This window comes from Perognathus longimembris, chromosome 5 (assembly GCF_023159225.1).
Source record: "Perognathus longimembris pacificus isolate PPM17 chromosome 5, ASM2315922v1, whole genome shotgun sequence".
NCBI classification, from domain to species: Eukaryota; Metazoa; Chordata; class Mammalia; order Rodentia; family Heteromyidae; genus Perognathus; species Perognathus longimembris.
In genome coordinates this window covers 47,470,027-47,489,448 of record NC_063165.1, presented here as the reverse complement: position 1 = coordinate 47,489,448, position 19,422 = coordinate 47,470,027, and the positions used below count along the sequence as shown (strand labels likewise).

The 19,422-nt window shown below is 37.5% G+C and overlaps 1 protein-coding gene across 1 annotated transcript in view; it reads left to right on the top strand.

Moving 5' to 3' along the window:
• Golgb1 (golgin B1) overlaps positions 1-19,422 on the top strand; it is a 53,770-nt gene that overhangs the window by 14,969 nt on the left and 19,379 nt on the right. The window contains exons 8-13 of the mRNA XM_048346742.1: positions 47-160; positions 2,756-3,158; positions 5,021-5,127; positions 7,634-7,748; positions 11,937-12,010; positions 14,095-19,283. Coding sequence (XP_048202699.1) covers positions 47-160; positions 2,756-3,158; positions 5,021-5,127; positions 7,634-7,748; positions 11,937-12,010; positions 14,095-19,283 — 6,002 coding nt within the window. The remainder of the gene's footprint in view (positions 1-46; positions 161-2,755; positions 3,159-5,020; positions 5,128-7,633; positions 7,749-11,936; positions 12,011-14,094; positions 19,284-19,422) is intronic.

Here is a 19,422-nt window from a genome sequence, read left to right as displayed (position 1 = left end):
ATCTTAAAAAGTAAGCAAATACCAGTGAGAAACATTTTCTTTCCAGAAATTGAAGGTGCTGCAGAGGAAGCTTGAAGAGCATGAAGAAGCCTTGTTGGGCCGTGCTCAGGTTGTAGCCTTGCTGCAACAGGAGCTGACTGTAGCTGAACAGAAAAATCAGGTACTGTCTGTGATAACTTCCTACTTGCTGAAGTGGTCAGTTTGCATAGCAGTGGGTTTAAAAGCCATCAGAGAACTAATGCTTATTATTCATTCTTTAAACAGACATTCTGCACTTAATGAGATGGTAACCCAGTAAGAATAAATGTAGTTGCTTCCCTTGTGAAGCTTACATCTTATTGCTTCTGTTTTCCTTTGTCATTTTATGTCTGATTTTATTTAGAATGTCTTATTTTCCTTTAAGGAGTTGCTTTTTCATCATGTTACCCCTTCTCTGTCTTGAGATGGTTCTTGGGATTTATATATGATTTCTGCCTTGCCTATTTCTTTCATTTGACTTCCTGTTGGATTGAAGTGAATCCATTAGGCAGTATTTCCTTGAATCTAAAAATGAAGAGGGATGTTAATGTTCTAAATCTTAAAATTCAAGTCTTAGGTTTCCTAATAAAATTGCATCCTGTCATTCCATTTCTCATACAGTTTCAATCTTCTTTCTTTTCCTTTTTCAAATGCTGGTACTGGGTGCTTTAGCATTCTTTTTGAAAGTTTTACTCAAAACTCTCTTTCATTCTTCATCTTTCCTGGTCTTCATCTTTCCACTTCATTCCTCTACTGCAGTACTTCTTCCTTGGCCTCTTCTGTCCTGCATGGACCCGTGCTTTTGACCATGTGAACCAGTTCTTACCAGTTCTTAGATTTCCTGTATCCCTGTCCTATCATATCCAAGTAGTTATATCCTCATGCATACTTAGTGCTCTAGTACATATTCTCTGGATGTTGCGAGCTGCTGGAGTATGTCTGTTATATCCTTTCACCTTAAATATGACTTCTTCCTGATGCAGGGTTTCTCTTTAGCATAGTTCCCCTTTCTTCGCAAAACTTGTGCCCTAGCCTCAAGTCCCCTTTTTTGCTGTTGTTACATAGTAAGGTTCAATTTCCAGTTGTGCCATTCACTAGGTAGTTACACATAGTTACATCTCTGTGACTTGGGGAATATTACCTACTGGTTACTAGGATTATGAATCTTCATAACCTTCTGCAAAAGGTAGTGTTACTATTTCCATTTCACAGATAAAGAAGTTCAGGAATAAGAAATTCATATATACCCTGGATTGATTTGATGGGCTTCAGATTTTCATCAGTAAAATGGGAGTAACTATTTATATCATGATCATGTCATAGAGTCATATGAAATAGTATATAAAAAACTTATGGCCTTGTTCGGCACATGCACCACTGTGTGATAACTAAAATATTGTTCATGAAAGACTTCTGAACTGTCAAATATTAGGCCATTCTAATCTTACTTTCCTGGACCTGTCTGCATCACTCATTCCTGAAGCTTTCCATTTCCTTGACTACTAGAACACAACTAAAACAAAACCCATCTTATTAAATAAAACTCACTATTTTTACCTCAAAAAATGATTGCGCAATCCCACTACTAAGTATGTATCTAAAAGAATTGAAATCTTTATGATAAATAGACATCTGCACTCATGTTAATTGCAGCATTTTCATAGCGGCTAAGATACATCGTCAACATTAAAATCATGTTCTGCTCTTACCATTTAAATAATTTTTAAGTTTTCCTTCTCTTTATCAAAAAATATTGGTACCTTGTGACTTGGAACATCATTGCATAGAGAATACTTCCTGATGGACTTTCTCTGCCTCTGTCTCCCTCTTAATCCTTAATATATTCTGGATTTGACAATAAAAAGTAATGCAAAAAAATCATATCTAAAAAGCTAATTACTTAGAGAAAATCTCAAATTCCTTAACAATACAGTAACTATAAAGATTCTTTTGATTTGGCTTTTGGTTATTTTTCCAGCCTGTCTTCCTTCTTTCACTTCTAAAGCTTTACCCACTGCCAAAGTACATACTGTGTTGTCTTCTATGCTTTCTTTACTTGTTTCTCTAAACAGGCCTATTTGCCTGGCTGATTCCTCAGTATTTGAACTTCAGACTAGGTAGCTCTCTTTTTGGAAGGCCATCAAACTCCTCCCCTTTCTCATGAATACCTTCTGTGTATCCCTCTCATGTCTTTTTTCATAGTGTATTATACTGAATTCATTTATTTATTCAGTGTTTATTATCACTCTGTGCTTTCTGTGCTACATACTTGAGATCCATAAGGAGAAACACGGGGGCTGGGGATATGGCCTAGTGGCAAAAGTGCCTGCCTCATATACATGAGGCCCTGGGTTCGATTCCCCAGCACCACATATACAGAAAATGGCCAGAAGGGGCGCTGTGGCTCAAGTGGCAGAGTGCTAGCCTTGAGCAAAAAAGTAGCCAGGGACAGTGCTCAGGCCTTGAGTCCAAGCCCCAGGACTGGCCAAAAAAAAAAACAAAACATAAGGAGAAACACAATCTCTTAATGGATTCACTTCTAATTGGAGAGGCAAAAATTGAACACAATGACACAAATGTATATGAGTACAAACTGATTAAAGGAAAAATATAGGGACTTATGCAATAGTAGATGTGGTCCTATAAACCTAGCTCTATCCTTTACATGGAAAAGGCATTTCACCATGCTTACTGAAGTGAGATTATGACTTATGAGGTTTATTCTCTTTTATCTTAGGTACTTTCGCAGCAGTTAAAGCAGATGGAAGCTGAGCGTAATACATTAAGTAACACTATTGAAGCAGAACGACAGGAGACCAAGATTCTTATGGAAAAGATGGAACTTGAAGTAGCAGAGAGAAAATTATCCTTTCATAACCTACAGGAAGAGATGCATCATCTTTTGGGACAGGTTGACCAAGCAGGCCAAACCCAGGCTGAACTGGAGGCTAAGTGCCAGTCTTTAGAACAAAAGTACAAAGTAGATATGGAAGAGAAGACCTCTCACATTTTGAGTTTTCAAAAGACTGAAAAAGAGCTACTGTCTGCCTGTGATGCTCTAAAGGATGAAAATTCAAAACTTCTCCAAGATAAAAATGAACTGGCAGTTGAGTCAGCCCGGGCCATTCAGCAGCTGGAAGGTCAGTATTGTTGGCTTTTGAAGTCTACATCTCTAGTACTTGACCAGCTCATAGTCCTAGTTTCTCTTTTTTATATTTTTATACTCATTAGACACTATGCTAAAAATGAACTATACAATTTGTGGGTGGGGGTGAGAGGGAAAAATTGGGAGAGAGCAAGGGAAGGGTGACACTGTCCAAAAAGAAATATCCTCTACCTAATTTGTAATTGTAACCCCTCTATACATCACCTTTATAATAACAATAAGATTTTTAGTTATACTTTTATTAACTGTAAGTAATTGTACTTGGAAGTTACCATTCAACAAATCAGTTTTTGAATAAAATGCATTTTGATCTATATTACCCCTTTCATCATTCTCTCCATCCCTCCACACTCCTCCACTCAGTTTTCTTAATTTCATGGAATATGAATTGCATGTTATGACTGCATGCTGTCTCTTCATCCTATTTTCAAGGCTCTATTAAGGATGCCTTTTGCTCAAACCATTTGAAGTATCTTTTCTGGTTCTTTGTTACATTTTTATTGAATATATACATTAAATACTATACGTAAGTATATATGTACTATAATTGATGTTATAATTTTTAATATATAACTGTTATAGTTATAAAACCAAATTATAGGTATGTGTCACCACACCCAGCCCTCCTAGGAAATATTGATGGAATCATGACACTGAAAGTGAAAAAAAAATCCACTCAAGCTATTTTCAAGAGGGAAAGAAAAAAGAAACTTTTTTAAATGCCTAGGCTTATTTTATATTAGTACATATAAATTAGGGCTGGGAATATGGCCTAGTGGCAAGAGTGCTTGCCTTCTATACATGAAGCCCTGGGTTCGATTCCTTGGCACCACATATATAGAAAAGGCCAGAAGTGGTGCTGTGGCTCAAGTTGGCAGAGTGCTAGCCTTGAGCAAAAAGCCAGGGACAATGCTCAGGCCCTGAGTTCAAGCCCCAGGAAGGGCAAAAAAAAACACACAAAAAAAACCCATATAAATTAACATTAATGGGATTCAGTATGGTATGTCCATACCTGAATACAGCATGCATTGATTACTTCTAGCCATTCTTTATTTTTAAAATTAATTTATTTATTGTCAAAGTGATGTACAGAGGAGTTACAGTTTCATATGTAAGGCAGTGAGTACATTTCTTATCAAACTTGTTACCACCTCCCTCATTTTTCTCCCCCCTCCCTCCTCCCTTAATTCCCTCCCCCCAAGAGTTGTACAGTTGGTTTACAGCATATTGTCTTGTAAGTATTGCTGTTGCATTGGTTCGTCTTTTATCCTTTGTCTCTCCATTTTGATGTTCCCCTTCTCTTCCCTTGTTCCAATAAATGAACATACAATACCCAGGGTACCAAAATTAGTTTAGCCATTCTTTCTCCAGTCCCCCTCTTCCCTCAACACATATACCACCACTCACACCCTCTTGAGTCCTCACTAGTCATTATTCTACTTTCAGGTTAGACTTTTTTTATCTGAATGAAAGCATATGGTACATGTCTTTCTGTATGTGGCTTATTTCAAAACATGACATCGAACTTCAATCTATTTTATTACAAATGAAAATATTTCCCTTTTATTTATGTCTGAATAATACTATTTTATCTTTGAAAGAAGTAATTTACTGAGATGCCCATTGGCCCTTAAGAGCACTTAAACCACTTTTTAAAAGTTATCATTTATCTCTCTGTACATCACTTTGAAAATAAATAAGAAAAAAAATAAATTAAAAAAAGAAAAGTTATCATTAGCATAATTTTAAGTACAGAGCTAAACTAGTGTGTCCTTAGAAGATAACCCACTAAGTTTCAGACTTGCTAGAGATACCACTTTCTTTTCTTTTCCTTAGATCAACTCCAGCTAAAAGCCCAAGAAATTAGCCAATTTCTAAATAAAACAACCTTGCAAAAAGATGAAACAGCATCTCAGACTTCTTTCCCAGATGTTTATAATGAGGTAATTTAATATGAATTTCTTATATATATATATGATGTTTGTCTTTGCTATATTCTTGGGGACTCTAAGGAGGACTTATTGCGAAGAGGAGTATAAATTTCCTATCTTTTCTTCCTGATAATGTGCTTTGTGGGGAGATGATTCTGTTTGAAAGGGAATCATAAAAGTCATTAGTGCAGTGTCTCAGCAAGGTAAATAATGAGAAAATAAGCACCATGCTCTCAGGAGCCTTTCAGGTTTGAAGTCTGATTCATTTAACTATGAATCATTTCTTTTGCTTTTATAATCCAATTTCCCTGTTCAAAGTCAGCTTGGGGGCTGGGAATATGGCCTAGTGGTAAAGTGCTCACCTCATATACATGAAGCCCTGGGTTCAATTCCTCAGCATCACATATATAGAAAAAGCCAGAAGTGGCACTGTGACTCAAGTGGTAGAGTGCTAGCCTTGAGCAAAAAGAAGCCAGGGACAGTGCTCAGGCCCTGAGTCCAAGCCCCAGGACTGGCAAAAAAAATCAGCTTTGCTTTTAGCAAACTGAGATTTACTCAGATTTAGTATGCACAAATCAGTCTAAACAAACTTAAAAGCCTATTATACATAGTGCTTTCATTAAATTTATAAACAGTGAAAAAGTCTAATTGTCAAGTGGCTGCCAGTCTATTCTCTCTTCCCTGTACAAATGCTTCTGTGGAAAGGCAGACAAGCTGCTATTCAGCATAATTATTAGAGCAAAGGGAGTTATTTGACAATCCTGATTGATGAATGCTATCTGGGATATGTGACTGTGTCTATTTCCATTATAAGATTATACCCTCCCAAAATGACAGCCTATTAAACAAGAGTGTTTTGTTTCCTGGGCCATATTGCATACCAATTTGAAAAGAAAAAATTTCTTGGTTCTACTCTACAAGGTTTCCAATCTCTAACTTTTGTTTCTAATTTAATTTCATGGTGCCAAGAGAATAGTAGTGTGTACTCTGAAATTTATCAGAACTTGCCAGGTTCTGGTGGCTTATACCTATAATCCTATCTACATGGGAGGCTAAGATTTGGAGGATTGTGGTTTGAGGCCAGCTTAGGCAGAAAAAGTTCATGAGATTTTCTCTCAAGTAAGAGCTGGCTACAGTGGCACATTCCTGTTATCTACAACAGGAAACTTAAAAGAGGTAGAGTGTGGCCCAAGTGTGTCTGGACAGGAAGGAAAACCTTATCTGAAAAGTAACACTTGTGGGACTTGGAGGCACAGCTCAGGGATAGGTTGCTTGCTTGCCTAGCAGGTTGTACGCCCTGAGTTCAAACCCTATTAATGCCAAAAAACAAAACTAAATAACCAGGCTGGGAATATAGCTTAGTGGTAGAGTGCTTGCCTTGCATGCATGAAGCCCTGGGTTCGATTCCTCAGCACCACATATATAGAAAAAAGCCAGAAGTGGTGCTGTTGCTCAAGTGGTAGGTACTAGCCTTGAGCAAAAAGAAGCCAGGGACAGTGCTCAGGGCACTGAGTCCAAGCCCCAGGATTGGCAAAAAAAAAAAAAAAGCAACAACAACAAAAAAACTTAACCACAAAAGTCCTTGTTTTGTGCCTTCTATTTGATAAACAACTCTATTTAAGATGTACTTGACATATGATAATCATATGTAACATGTGTACTTCGATGTGTTGACATGTATAATCTGTGAAACTATCACCAATATCAAAATGAAAATGTTGTAAACTATCTCCAGAAGCTTTCTTCTGCTCTCTTTAGTCTCTCTCACACGTCTCCCGTCGCTCAGAAAACCACTGATCTGATAGCTGTCACAGATTAAACTTTTATTAATTAGAATTTATTTACCCTTTTTTGGCATATCTGTCATTCAGCATACTTATTTTGAGATTCGTTCCATTGTATAAACCAATAATTCATCCTGTTGTATTTGTTGAGTACATTGTGCATTAAAATGTGTCTTACTCATTTACTCATCGATATGCAATTTAAATTGTTGTCAGCTTTTGCTGTTGTAAATAGAGCATCTTAATTTTTTGACATTCAAAAAATAAGGCATTAATTTTGACCACCATTGCAATTGCCATTTTATTATTTTCTGTGGGGCAAATCAGTGGTAAAGGGTCACATATAAATGTTTAGGCTTCATGGGCCTTACATTCGTGGTTGGAACTAGACTAGATAAATCTGCTATTGTAGATCAAGAGCAGACAGAATAAAAGTAAACAAACGATGATGGCTTTGTTAGGAAAACAAGTGGAGGGCAATCAAAATTTGCAGAACCACTGGTTTGTATTTTCATCTAGTATCATTCTTCATAAAGAAGAATTTCTGCAGGTCTTCTGGTAACAGGCTCTTTTTCTTTTCCTTTTTGTTTTTTGCCAGGGCCTGAGCATTTTTCAAGTATTCTCATGATTGGAGAACTTTTAGAAGACAAAAATGCTAGACGCCATCTGGGCATTATTAGTATAGGAGGGTTTTGACTGAGGAATCATTAATTTGTTGTCTTTTTACAATTTAGGCAGTCACTGAAGAGAATATTGCCTCTTTGCAGAAGAGAGTGGTAGAACTAGAAAATGAAAAGGGAGCCTTGCTTCTTAGTTCTATAGAGCTGGAGGAACTGAGAGCTGAGAATGGTATGTATAAATGGAAACCACAATTCTCTGTCTTCTTATCCTTCAAGTGTCTCTATTCTTAACACTATTTGATATGCAGATCTTCTGATGCTCTGATAATAAAGATCTTTTTTTTTTCAAATTTTTATTATCAAACTGATGTACAGAGAGGTTACAGTTTGATAATAAAGATCTTAGTAAAGCAGAGCTAGTTGTTAACGAAAATGAGATTAACATATACTAAATAATAACAGTACTAATGTTTATGGAAATATAACATTTTGCAATGTGAGTTCCAAGTACTGCAGGATTTCTTTGTAATTTACATTCATTTGGGAATGGTCAGTGGTATCTTTTTGGAAGTATGACTGGACTTAGACTCTAATAAGATGATGATTTATTTTTTATTTTTTATTTTTTGCCAGTCCTGGGGCTTGGACTCAGGGCCTGAGCACTGTCCCTGGCTTCTTTTTGCTCAAGGCTAGCGAGCACTCCGCCACTTGAACCACAGAACCACTTCTGGCCTTTTCTGTACATGTGGTGCTGAGGAATTGAATCTAGGGCTTCATGTATACAAGGCAAGTACTCTTGCCACTGGGCCATATTCCCAGCCCCGATGATGAATTTTTTTAATAGACAAAATGAGCAAGGAAAGCTTTCTTGGTTAAATATGAAATGAGATAACAAATCAAGATAAAAAAGTTGAAAGGTAAAATCCATTTTTATTTTTTCTCATGCTAATACTGTGCTTGAATCCTACCCCTTTCCTTCAAGCTAGCTATTCCTTTCAAGCCTCAACCACAGATCTGGGTTTCTCAGGACTTAGGCTCTGATCATAGATTCAAAGCATTTGTGCTTCTATAATATCCTTCCATACCTTTAATGTTGTATAAAAATGAACTGTTTATATGTTTGCCTTTTTTATGCTAAGGTTTCATTTTTTATTTTATCATAAAAATGATGTACACAGGGTTTAGGGTTACATAAGTCAGGTAAAGAGTACATTTCTTTTTGGACACTGTCACCCCTGTACTCACTCCCAGATTTTCCCTTTCATCCCTACCCCACATGTTGCACAGTTTATTTTCCACATAGTATCTAGTGAGTACCATTGCTGTATTTGTTCACCCTTTGTCCCTCCATTTCTGTGCCTCCCTTATGCTCCCAAAGACATATAAACAAGCAAACAGACGAAAAGAAAACAAAAACAGCAAAAAAAAAAGGGGGGGGGGAAGAAACCTTTCCTAGAGTTCATTTCAATAAATATTATTTTGTATGTTCGGGTAAGCATTGTGCCTTTCCATTGCAAGAGTATCCTCCTTTGGTCTCACAGTGTGTGAATGCTTAGAGATGTATCGTTTACTACATCCTGGTATTTTAGATCTAGCTTCTGCATATGAGAGAAAACATGCACTGTTTATCTCTGAGTTTGGCTTACCTCACTTAACATGTTTTGTTCTAGGTCCATCTATTTCCCTGCAAATGATAAAACATTGTTCTTCCTAAAGGCTATGTAAAATTCTATTGTGTATAGGTACCACATTTTGGGATCCACTCTTCTATTTTAGGGCATCAGGGCTGTTTCTACAACTTGACTATTGTAAATGGTGCAGCAGTAAATATGGGCGTGGAACTGTTTTTATGGTAACCTGGATGGTGATATTCTGAGTGGATGCCCAGGAAGTGGTATGGCTGGGTTGTGGGGAGGATCTGTGTTTAGTTTTCTGAGGAACCACCATGCTGCTATGGCTGTGCTAGTTTACATTCCCACCAGCAGTGCAATAGGGTTCCTTTTTATTGTAAGTTCTTCAGTGGTAAAGTATAAGCCCTGTAAGGGCAAGGACCATTTTTTAAATGCTTGATTTACCCCAAATTAGACACATAGTGTCTGATGATTAAAGTTTTATTGAGTTGAACTGAACTTGTTAGTATTTTCTTCCATTGGACTATGTATAAGCAGTAAGAATGAAGAAATACCTCTTTCGATTTATTATTTGCTTCACAAGGCCCTTATGGGTTTGGAAGCATGTTAATAATGCTCTACTAATTAATTAATTCTACTAATTAATTAATAGGTTTTATCTAATAGGAGTAAAAATGAATACCAAATGAAGTTTATAAAACTTTTATTAAATTTGAGAGCTAGTATTTCCAACTTAACTACTTTCTACTTCACTCTAAACCAGGGACTATGCACTTATATTAAACTATTTTCACTACTGTTGATTTTTTTTAAAGGTTGAGAATTCAGCTGTTTTATCCACACAAAGCACTTCTTTAAGAGCTTATCTATGATGCTTATTTTGCAATTTAGCAAAGTTTCTGTTCTGTTCGTGTGGTTTAAAGGTATTATATGAGTTCCATTTTCTTTCCTGAAGTGATAATTGGCTGTAAAGTTTTATTGATTTTCTTGTATATCTGATCTCACAGTTTACTTTTGCTTTATGTGTCATTCTGTTTGACTCACTTTTTTTTGCTTTTTTTTTTTTTTACGGCTGTACCCCTCCCTCAAATAATCTGTGAAATGCCTGAATATATTTTAAGTACCGTCTTAATTTGTTTCATGAATATTCTTTCCTCCATTCATACAGCAGATGTCTGTTGTGCCTTTTCTGTGTTCCAGGCCCTATCCTAGTGGCAAAGTATATAGCTATTGTAGGGCATCCCCTATAATAGCTATAATATAAACATACACATTATAAGTAATGTGTATGTAAAGACAGACAACTTTAGCTAGTGATGCTGTACTCCTGTCATCCCAGCAAGTAAGAAGCTCAGGCAAGAGGATTAAGAGTTTGAGGCCAGCCTGATCTAAGTAGTGAGATTTGTCTTTTTTTTTTTTTTTTTTTTTCCCAGTCCTGGGTCTTGGACTCAGGGCCTGAGCACTGTCTGTCCCTGGCTTCTTTTTGCTCTGTCACTTGAGCCACAGTACCGCTTCTGGCCATTTTCGAATGTGGTGCTGGGGAATGGAACCTAGGGCTTCATGTGTATGAGGGCAAGCACTCTTGCCACTTGGCCATATCCCCAGCCCCGAGATTTGTCTTTATGAGGGTGGGAATGGGGGAGAAAAAGAAAGCCAAGTCTTTATTTTAAACACTATTATAACTGTAACCCCTCTGTACATCACTTTGACAATAAATAATTATTTTTTAAAAACACTTATTATGCCTTGGGTGATAGGATGGCAGTAGTAAAATGGTCGGAGTAGGGCTGTTTGGAAATTTGATACCTAAATAGTGAAATGGGGAAAGCCATGCAAATAGGCTAAGAAATAACAGGGCAAATGCTGAGGAAAAAAAGAGTTCAAATGTCCTGAGGTATGAATGAACTTGACTTGTTTGCAGAACAGAATAAAAGCAAGTGTTTTTGTAGAAAACAAAGGAAGAAGAGGTTGGGAAAGTAAGTAGAGTCAAAGAGTGAGGCCCCTTTTAGATCATGTTAAGTAAGACATTTACACAGTGTATAAAAACCATACTTACTTTAGTGTTTTATTATATATTTATATTATTATATATTTATTATATCAGGAAGGATGTAAGCATTTGGGGGATTTTTACTATTAGTGTTTAATATTTTGATTTTTTGAGGTATTTAGATCCTTTTAACATATATAGATATAGATATAGATAATATATATAGATTGTTAATCCTAGCTTGTGATCACAGCTCTCTGAATGCTACTTATATAACCTACTGATATCATTTCATTTTTTTCATTTAGTCATTGGAAAGGTTGGCTCAGCCTTTTATTGTGAAACTTGAATATCTTTATGAGTATATGTGAGAGAATATTGAGGACATTTTAAATACTGTATTCATGCAAAGTGTATACTATGAACACAGTACACTCATGAATAAGTTAAGGCATATTTTTTTTCCTTGGCAGCTCCAGATCATGCCACAGAAATAACTGGCATAATCACATGCCTTGGCATCTGTCTCTTTCAAGCCTTTCACTGTTCAGTGTACTACTCTCAGGCTCATTATCATCATTATCATTATCTCATTATCAGACATTATCATCACCTCCTATCTATAAATCTTCTCATATCAACTGTTTTAACAAAACAAGATTTTTATGTCCAAACTGTCTTGTCTATTTCTTTCCTTTGGATTATTTCATGCATTTCAATAGTTTTTATGTACAGTTATGTCTATTTCCAACCTCTACACATACATGTTCTAAAGATTTTATTTTGTGAATTTCAGAAAAACTCACTTCTCAGATTGCTCTCCTGGAGGCTCAAAATAGAACTGGAGAAGCACACAGTGGTGTCTCCGAGGTAAGTGATAACATTCTTAGTATGATTAGATGGACAATGGATTAAGAGGAGGTAGTTTCAAATCTAAACATCTGTGCAATTTTCTAGTATTGGCATGATCTGTAGAGTAAGATCTGTTTAAGAGATTCATAATGGTTAGAATTTCTCACTTGGCATTCTTTGTTCAAAAATGATCACAAGTATAGTAGCTATTACTTTGTCCATCTCAGGAAAGTTTCTCAAGAGAGGTCAGATACATTTTTTTTAAAAATCACTTGTGTTGGGCATGGTGGCATATGCCTATAATCTTAGCACTAGGGAGACGGAGGCAGGATGATCCTAATTTTGAAGCCAGCCTGGGCTACCTACCACTGTCCTCTACTAAAGGAAAAAAATAAATAAAACAAAAAACCTTTTGAGTTTCCCACAGCCTATTTGGTACAAATAAGCTTTCTTAGCTTACTAAGCTTTACTTAGGAATATATATATATATATATATATGTACGTATACATATATATGTATATATGTATATATATATGTTTAAAAAGATATGTAGAAAATGGTCTATTTTATAACCTTAAATTTACTAGGCGAGGGGCTAGGAATATGGCCTTAGTGGCAAGAGCACTTGCCTTGTATACATGAAGCCCTGGGTTCAATTCCCCAGAACCACATATATAGAAAATGGCCAGAAGTGGTGCTGTGGCTCAAGTGGCAGAGTTCTAGCCTTGAGCAAAAAGAAGCCAGGGATGGTGCTCAGGCCCTGAGTCCAAGGCCCAGGACTGGCAAAAAAAAAAAAAATTACTAGGGGGGCTGGGGATATGGCCTAGTGGCAAGAGTGCTTGCCTCGTATACATGAGGCCCTGGGTTCGATTCCCCAGCACCACATATACAGAAAATGGCCAGAAGTGGTGCTGTGGCTCACGTGGCAGAGTGCTAGCCTTGAGCAAGCAGAAGCCAGGGACAGTGCTCAGGCCCTGAGTCCAAGCCCCAGGACTGGCCAAAAAAAAAAAAAAAAAAATTACTAGGCGAAACAAGTGATTAGAGATCACCAGTTCTGGCGTCTTGTTCATTCCCATGAGCAGCTTTCATCTTTCTTTGTGCAATAAAGTTCTCTTCTACTTAAAAAAAAAAAGTAGAAAAGAGAAATACATGATCACTTAATATTCTGTCAATTTAAGTTTATTGTAGCTGTATTTTGTGTAGTTAGCTATGTTCTTCAAGACAGTAAACCAGTAGTGGAACCATAAATGGCTTTGAGGATGGGTAGTTTCTTAAGGAAGTATCTTTCTTGTATTATGATTCTCTAGGAGGATAGAACCAGTAGGATGTGTATGTAGAGAGATTAACTAAAGAATTGGCTCATATGGCTCATGTTAAGCTATTCAAAAATCTACAAGGTAGGCCAAGTGGCCAGGGAGATGTGAAGTTTGAATCTAAAGTGTAAGTCTGCCAGAGGATTCACTTATTTTCAGTTATTTTTTTAGACCTTCAGCTGATTGGACAGTACCCACCAGCATTCAAAAGGCTAATCTTCCTTATAGCTGTGAGATACCAGTGCCCAGTTAGAGCAATAATTTAAATGATTAAAGTAGTACTTATGTAAAATAGTGAGATAACTTTTTATTAAAATCAATTAGTTATATATAAAGGGGTTTCATTTTGACAAATCCTTATGTGAATACAACATACCTTGATCAGATACACACATACTTTCACTTGTCCCTGATGTCCCTTTCCCCTTGAGATAACCTCTCATTAAGATAATGTATAAGGGCTGGGAATGTGACTTAGCTGTAGAGTGCTTGCCTAGCATGCACAAAGCCCTAGGTTTGGTTCCTCAGCACCACATAAACAGAAAAAGCTGGAATGGCGCTGCGGCTTAAGAGGTAGAGTGCTAGCCTTGAGCACAAAGAAGTCAGAGACAGTGCTCAGGCCCTGAGTTCAAGCCCTGGGACTGGCCAAAAAAAAAAGATTGGATCAGAAAGTTTCAGGTTTGGGGGAAAAATGCATAAAATACCAATTTTTAGTTAGGCATTTTTAATATTACAAAACATGTAACTAAGGCTTTTTCCTTCCTTCTTAATCTTTTTTTAAAAAATAGACCAACACGGTTGATTCTACTGTGCTCAACATGAACAGCTCTCCTACCGATAAAGTTGAAGATGTTGTAGAAAGCACATCTTTTCAGAAACATAAAGAATTATCAGTCTTATTGGTGGAAATGAAAGAAACTCAAGAAGAAATTGCATTTCTTAAATCACAGCTCCAGGGCAAAAGGGCTGAGGAGGACCGTGAGAACCTAGACCACACTGAAATGAAACAGATGGAGAGTGAGGAAATACCTCCAGTACAAATGAAAGCATCTCTTGAAGATACAACACTAGATTGTCCCGTAATGCAAAATGAAGAAAGCAATGTTCCACCATTTGAAAAAGAGGAACAGGCTAGCACAAACCACCAACATGAGCCATCCAAGGAAATATCTCTAAACGACACTAGATTGGAATTTAAATCAACAGAGCAGGACAGTGTTGATAAAGCCTCTTCTGCTGTGTTAGATATTGGTCAGTATGAAGATGAATTGAAAAGGCTAAGAAGCCAACTTTTAGAGCTTGAGACAAGCTCTTATAAGTCAGAAGAAATCTATGAGAAAACTTTAGGTGAGAAAGCTAAGGAAATTAGCAGCCTAACCCAACTGGTTGAGGAATTTAAGAAGAAGGCTGAAGTCACCAGTATTGCATTCACTACTTTGTCTGAAGAAAGAGACCAGCTTCTTTCTCAGGTGAAGGAACTTAATGTTATAGCCGAACTAAAGGCTCATGTAAAAGAACTGGAAACTAACCTTTCAGAAGCAGAAAGGCAAAGAAGAATGGACTATGAAAGCCAAACGACTCAGCACAACCTGCTCACTGAGCAGATCCACAGCCTCCACATAGAAGCCAAATCTAAAGATGTGAAAATCGAGGCCCTACAGAAAGAACTGGATGATGTCCAGCTGCAGTTTTCTGAGCAGAGCACTCTGATGAAAAACCTGCAGAGCCAGCTGCAGGCAAAGGAAAGTGAAGTGCGAGAGGAGGCCGAGCGTGTGAAGGACATCTCAAATAAGGTGGAAGAGCTTTCACAGGTTCTTTCACAGAAGGAAGTTGATATAGCAAAAATGGATCAACTTTTACTAGAGAAAAAGAAAGAAGTAGAGATGCTCCAAAAAACTATTGAGGAGAAAGATCAACAAGTGACAGAACTCAGTTTCAGTATGACAGAGAAAGTGGTTCAGCTTAATGAAGAGAAATTTTCTCTTGGGGTTGAAATTAAGACTCTTAAAGAACAGCTGAACTTATTATCTAGAGCTGAAGAAGTGAAAAAAGAACAAGTGGAAGAAGATAATGAAGTTATTTCAGGCCGTAAACATAATTATGAGGAATCAAGCCCAGCAGGGTTAATAAGTAAAGAAGAACTTCAGCATGAATTAGATCGTCTAAAGAAAGAAAGTGAGCAAAGAAAGAGAAAGCTTCAGGCGGCTCTTATTAACAGAAAAGAGCTTCTTCATAGAGTCAGTACCTTAGAAGAGGAACTAGCCAAAGTGAGAGATGAATCCAGGAAAGAGACAGCACTCAGTGAGAGTGAGAGGAAGAAAACAGAGGAAGATAAAGAGAACAAGGAAGACTCAGATAAATATCTGACTTCTAAGTGGCAAGAAATAGAAATGTCCTTAAAGCAGACGATATCTGAAAAAGAAGCAGAACTATTGCATGTAAGGAAGGATTTGGAAGAAAAGGTGGTAGCAGAAGAACAGTTACAGGCTTTGGTCAAGCAGATAAATCAGAACCTGCAAGATAAGACAAATCAAATAGATTTGCTTCAGGCAGAAATCAGTGAAAGCCAAGCAGTCATCCAGAAGTTAACTGCAGGTAACCAGGATGCCAGCACTGGAAACTCAGCAGAACTTATAAAAGAAACATTAGAGCGCAACCCAGCCACTGCTGATAGTGGAGAACACTGGAAAACAGAAATGCAAGAAAAGACACTGAATCTTGAAAAAGAAAAGGAGCAACTTCAAAAAAAACTTCAGGAAGCTTTGGCTTCACGCAAGGTGATTCTAAAAAAGGCACAAGAGAGAGAAAGACTTCTTAAGGAGGAGCTAAAGCAACAAAAAGATGAGTATAATTGCTTGCAAGAACAGTTTGATGAACAAAGCAAGGAAAATGAGAACATTGGAACCCAACTAAAGCAACTCCAGATTCAGTTAAGGGAGCCCATAGACAGAAAACTCCCAGACACTGACCAGCAGGAACCATGCTCTCCCACTCAAACATCAGAAGAGCCTCTGTTCAAAGGCACTGATCAGCATCCTACTCAACTGATGTTGGGGTCAAATGTGTGCCCAGCCTTACCTTCTCATCCTGGAGATAAAAATGTTCTCCAGGATCATACTTCTGTTGTCCAGATTAAGGCCCAGTTGAAAGAAGTACAGGCTGAGAAAGAAGAATTAGAATTTAAAATTAGTTCTGCAACAAGGGAGCTTACTAAAAAATCAGAAGAAGTATTTCAGTTACAAGAACAGATAAATAAACAGGATTTAGAAATCCAGAGTCTGAAGGCATCAACCTGTGAAGCCGAAGCCCACGTCGAAAGCCTGAAGCAAGAATTGGAAAGCAGTCAACTAGAAATTGCTGGTCTAGAACATCTAAGAACATTACAGCCTGAGCTAGACAAACTTCAAAAACTCATGAGCAAAAAGGAGGAAGAAGCCAGTTACCTTTCTGGGCGACTTAGCGAGAAAGAAGAAACTCTTAGTAAAGTACAGACAGAAATAACAGAACAAGAGGAGTTGATTAAAGCGCTGCACACACAACTGGAAATGCAAGCCAAAGAGCATGATGAGAGAATGAAGCAGTTACAGGTGGAACTTTGTGAACTAAAGCAGAAACCGAAAGAGACTGGAGAAGAAAGTAAAGAAAAGCAGCAGATACAGAGGAAACTGCAAGCTGCCCTTATTTCCCGAAAAGAAGCACTCAAAGCGAATAAGAGTCTCCAAGAGGAGTTGTCTTCAGCCAGAGATACCATTGAACACCTCACGAAGTCTCTGGCCAATGTGGAAAGCCAAGTTTCTGCTCAAAATAAGGAAAATGATGCATTCTTAGGAAGGTTGGCTCTTCTTCAGGAAGAAAGAGACAAACTCATTGCAGAAATAGACAGGTCCTTACTGGAAAATCAAAGTCTCAGTGGCTCTTGTGAAAGTCTGAAACTAGCTCTAGAGGGTCTTACTGAAGACAAGGAAAACTTGGTAAAGGAAATTGAATCCTTGAGATGTTCAAAGATTGCAGAGAATACTGAATGGCAAGAGAAACATAAGGAATTACAAAAAGAGTATGAAATTCTCCTGCAGTCCTATGAGAATGTTAGTAATGAAGCAGAAAGGATTCAGCATGTGGTAGAAACTGTGAGACAAGAGAAGCAGGAACTGTATGGAAAGCTAAGAAGCTCAGAAACAAACAAAAAAGAGACAGAAAAGCAGTTACAGGAAGCTGAACGAGAAATGGATGAAATGAAAGAAAAAATGAGAAAGTTTGCTAAATCCAAGCAACAGAAAATCTTAGAGCTAGAAGAAGAGAACGATCGCCTTAGAGCCGAGGCACACCCTGAGGGAGGTACAGCTCAGGAACGTATTGAAGTACTTCTTTCTTCAAATTCCAGCATGAAGGAAGAACTAGAAAGGGTCACAACAGAGTATAAAACACTTTCGAAGGAATTTGAGGCCTTAGTGGCCGAGAAAGACATCCTAAGTGAAGAAGTTCGAGATTTAAAGCATCAAGTAGAAAGTAATGTATCTAAACATGTCAGTCTAGAGGCCACAGAACACCCTAATAACCACCAGGATGCCATAGAAGAAGGCGCACAGGCTGTGCCAGGCAACGTTCAAAAGCAAGAATCTCTGAGTGTGAGCACAAAGCCTGATGAAGACAAAGGTGTTTTCTCAGAGAACATTGCCAAGCCTGACGTGAGTGAGAATTTCAGCTCACATGATGAAATTAATAACTGCTTACAGCAGCTTGATCAGCTTAAAGAAAGAATTACTGACTTAGAATTGGAGAAGCAGAAAGACAAAGAATTTAGTCAGACTTTAGAAAATGAGAAAAATGCTTTACTGAGCCAAATATCAACAAAGGATAGTGAACTAACAATGCTTCGAGAAGAAGTAACCAAAATAAACCTGTTAAATCAGCAAATCCAAGCAGAACTCTCCAGAGTAACCAAATTAAAAGAGACAGCAGAAGAAGAAAAAGATGATTTAGAAGAGAGGCTGATGAATCAACTAGCAGAACTTAATGGAAGCATTGGGAATTATTATCAGGATGTTACAGATGCCCAAATAAAAAATGAGCAACTACAATCTGAAATGCAGAACCTTAAAAAGTGTGTGAGTGAATTGGAAGAAGAAAAACAGCAGCTAGTCAAGGAAAAAAACCAGGTAGAATCAGAAGTACGAAAGGAATATGAAAAAATACAAGGTGCTCACAAAGAGCCTGGCAGTAAAAGCCATGCAAAAGAACTGCAGGAGTTGTTAAAAGAAAAGCAACAAGAGGTAAAGCAATTGCAGAAGGACTGTATAAGGTATCAAGAGAAGATTAGTGCTCTGGAAAAAACTGTTAAGGCTCTAGAATTTGTTCAGACCGAATCCCAGAAGGATTTAGAGAAAACCAAAGAAAATTTGGCCCAAGCAGTTGAACACCGCAAAAAGGCACAATCAGAATTAGTTAGTTTCAAAGTAGTACTTGATGATACTCAGAGTGAAGCAGCAAGGGTCTTAGCAGACAATCTCAAGTTGAAAAAAGAACTTCAGTCAAATAAAGAATCAGTGAAAAGCCAAATGAAACAAAAAGATGAAGATCTTGAGCGAAAATTGGAACAGGCGGAAGAGAAACACCTGAAAGAGAAGAAGAACATGCAAGAGAAGCTGGATGCTTTGCATAGAGAAAAGGGCCACTTTGAAGAGATGATGGAAGAGATTCAGGTTACTTTAAGCAAGAAAGACAAGGAGATGAAGCAACTGCAGGAAAACTTGGACAGTACGGTGGCCAAGCTTGCAGCCTTCACTAGGAGCATGTCTTCCCTCCAAGATGATCGTGACAGAGTGATAGATGAAGCTAAGAAGTGGGAAAGAAAGTTTGGTGATGCCATTCAAACCAAAGAAGAAGAAATTCGACTCAAAGAGGAGAACTGCAATGTTTTAAAGGATCAACTTAGACAAATGTCTATCCATGTGGAGGAATTACAGATCACTATTTCCAGGTAAATAATTCATTGCTGTTTTTCTGTTCCAGAGGTAATTGATAACCAAAAAAAGTGCAAACTGCTTCTATTTGCTTTAGGATTATGAGGCTAATTGTGGTTTAACTCCCCATAGAAGATACATCCTTTCTTTTCTCAC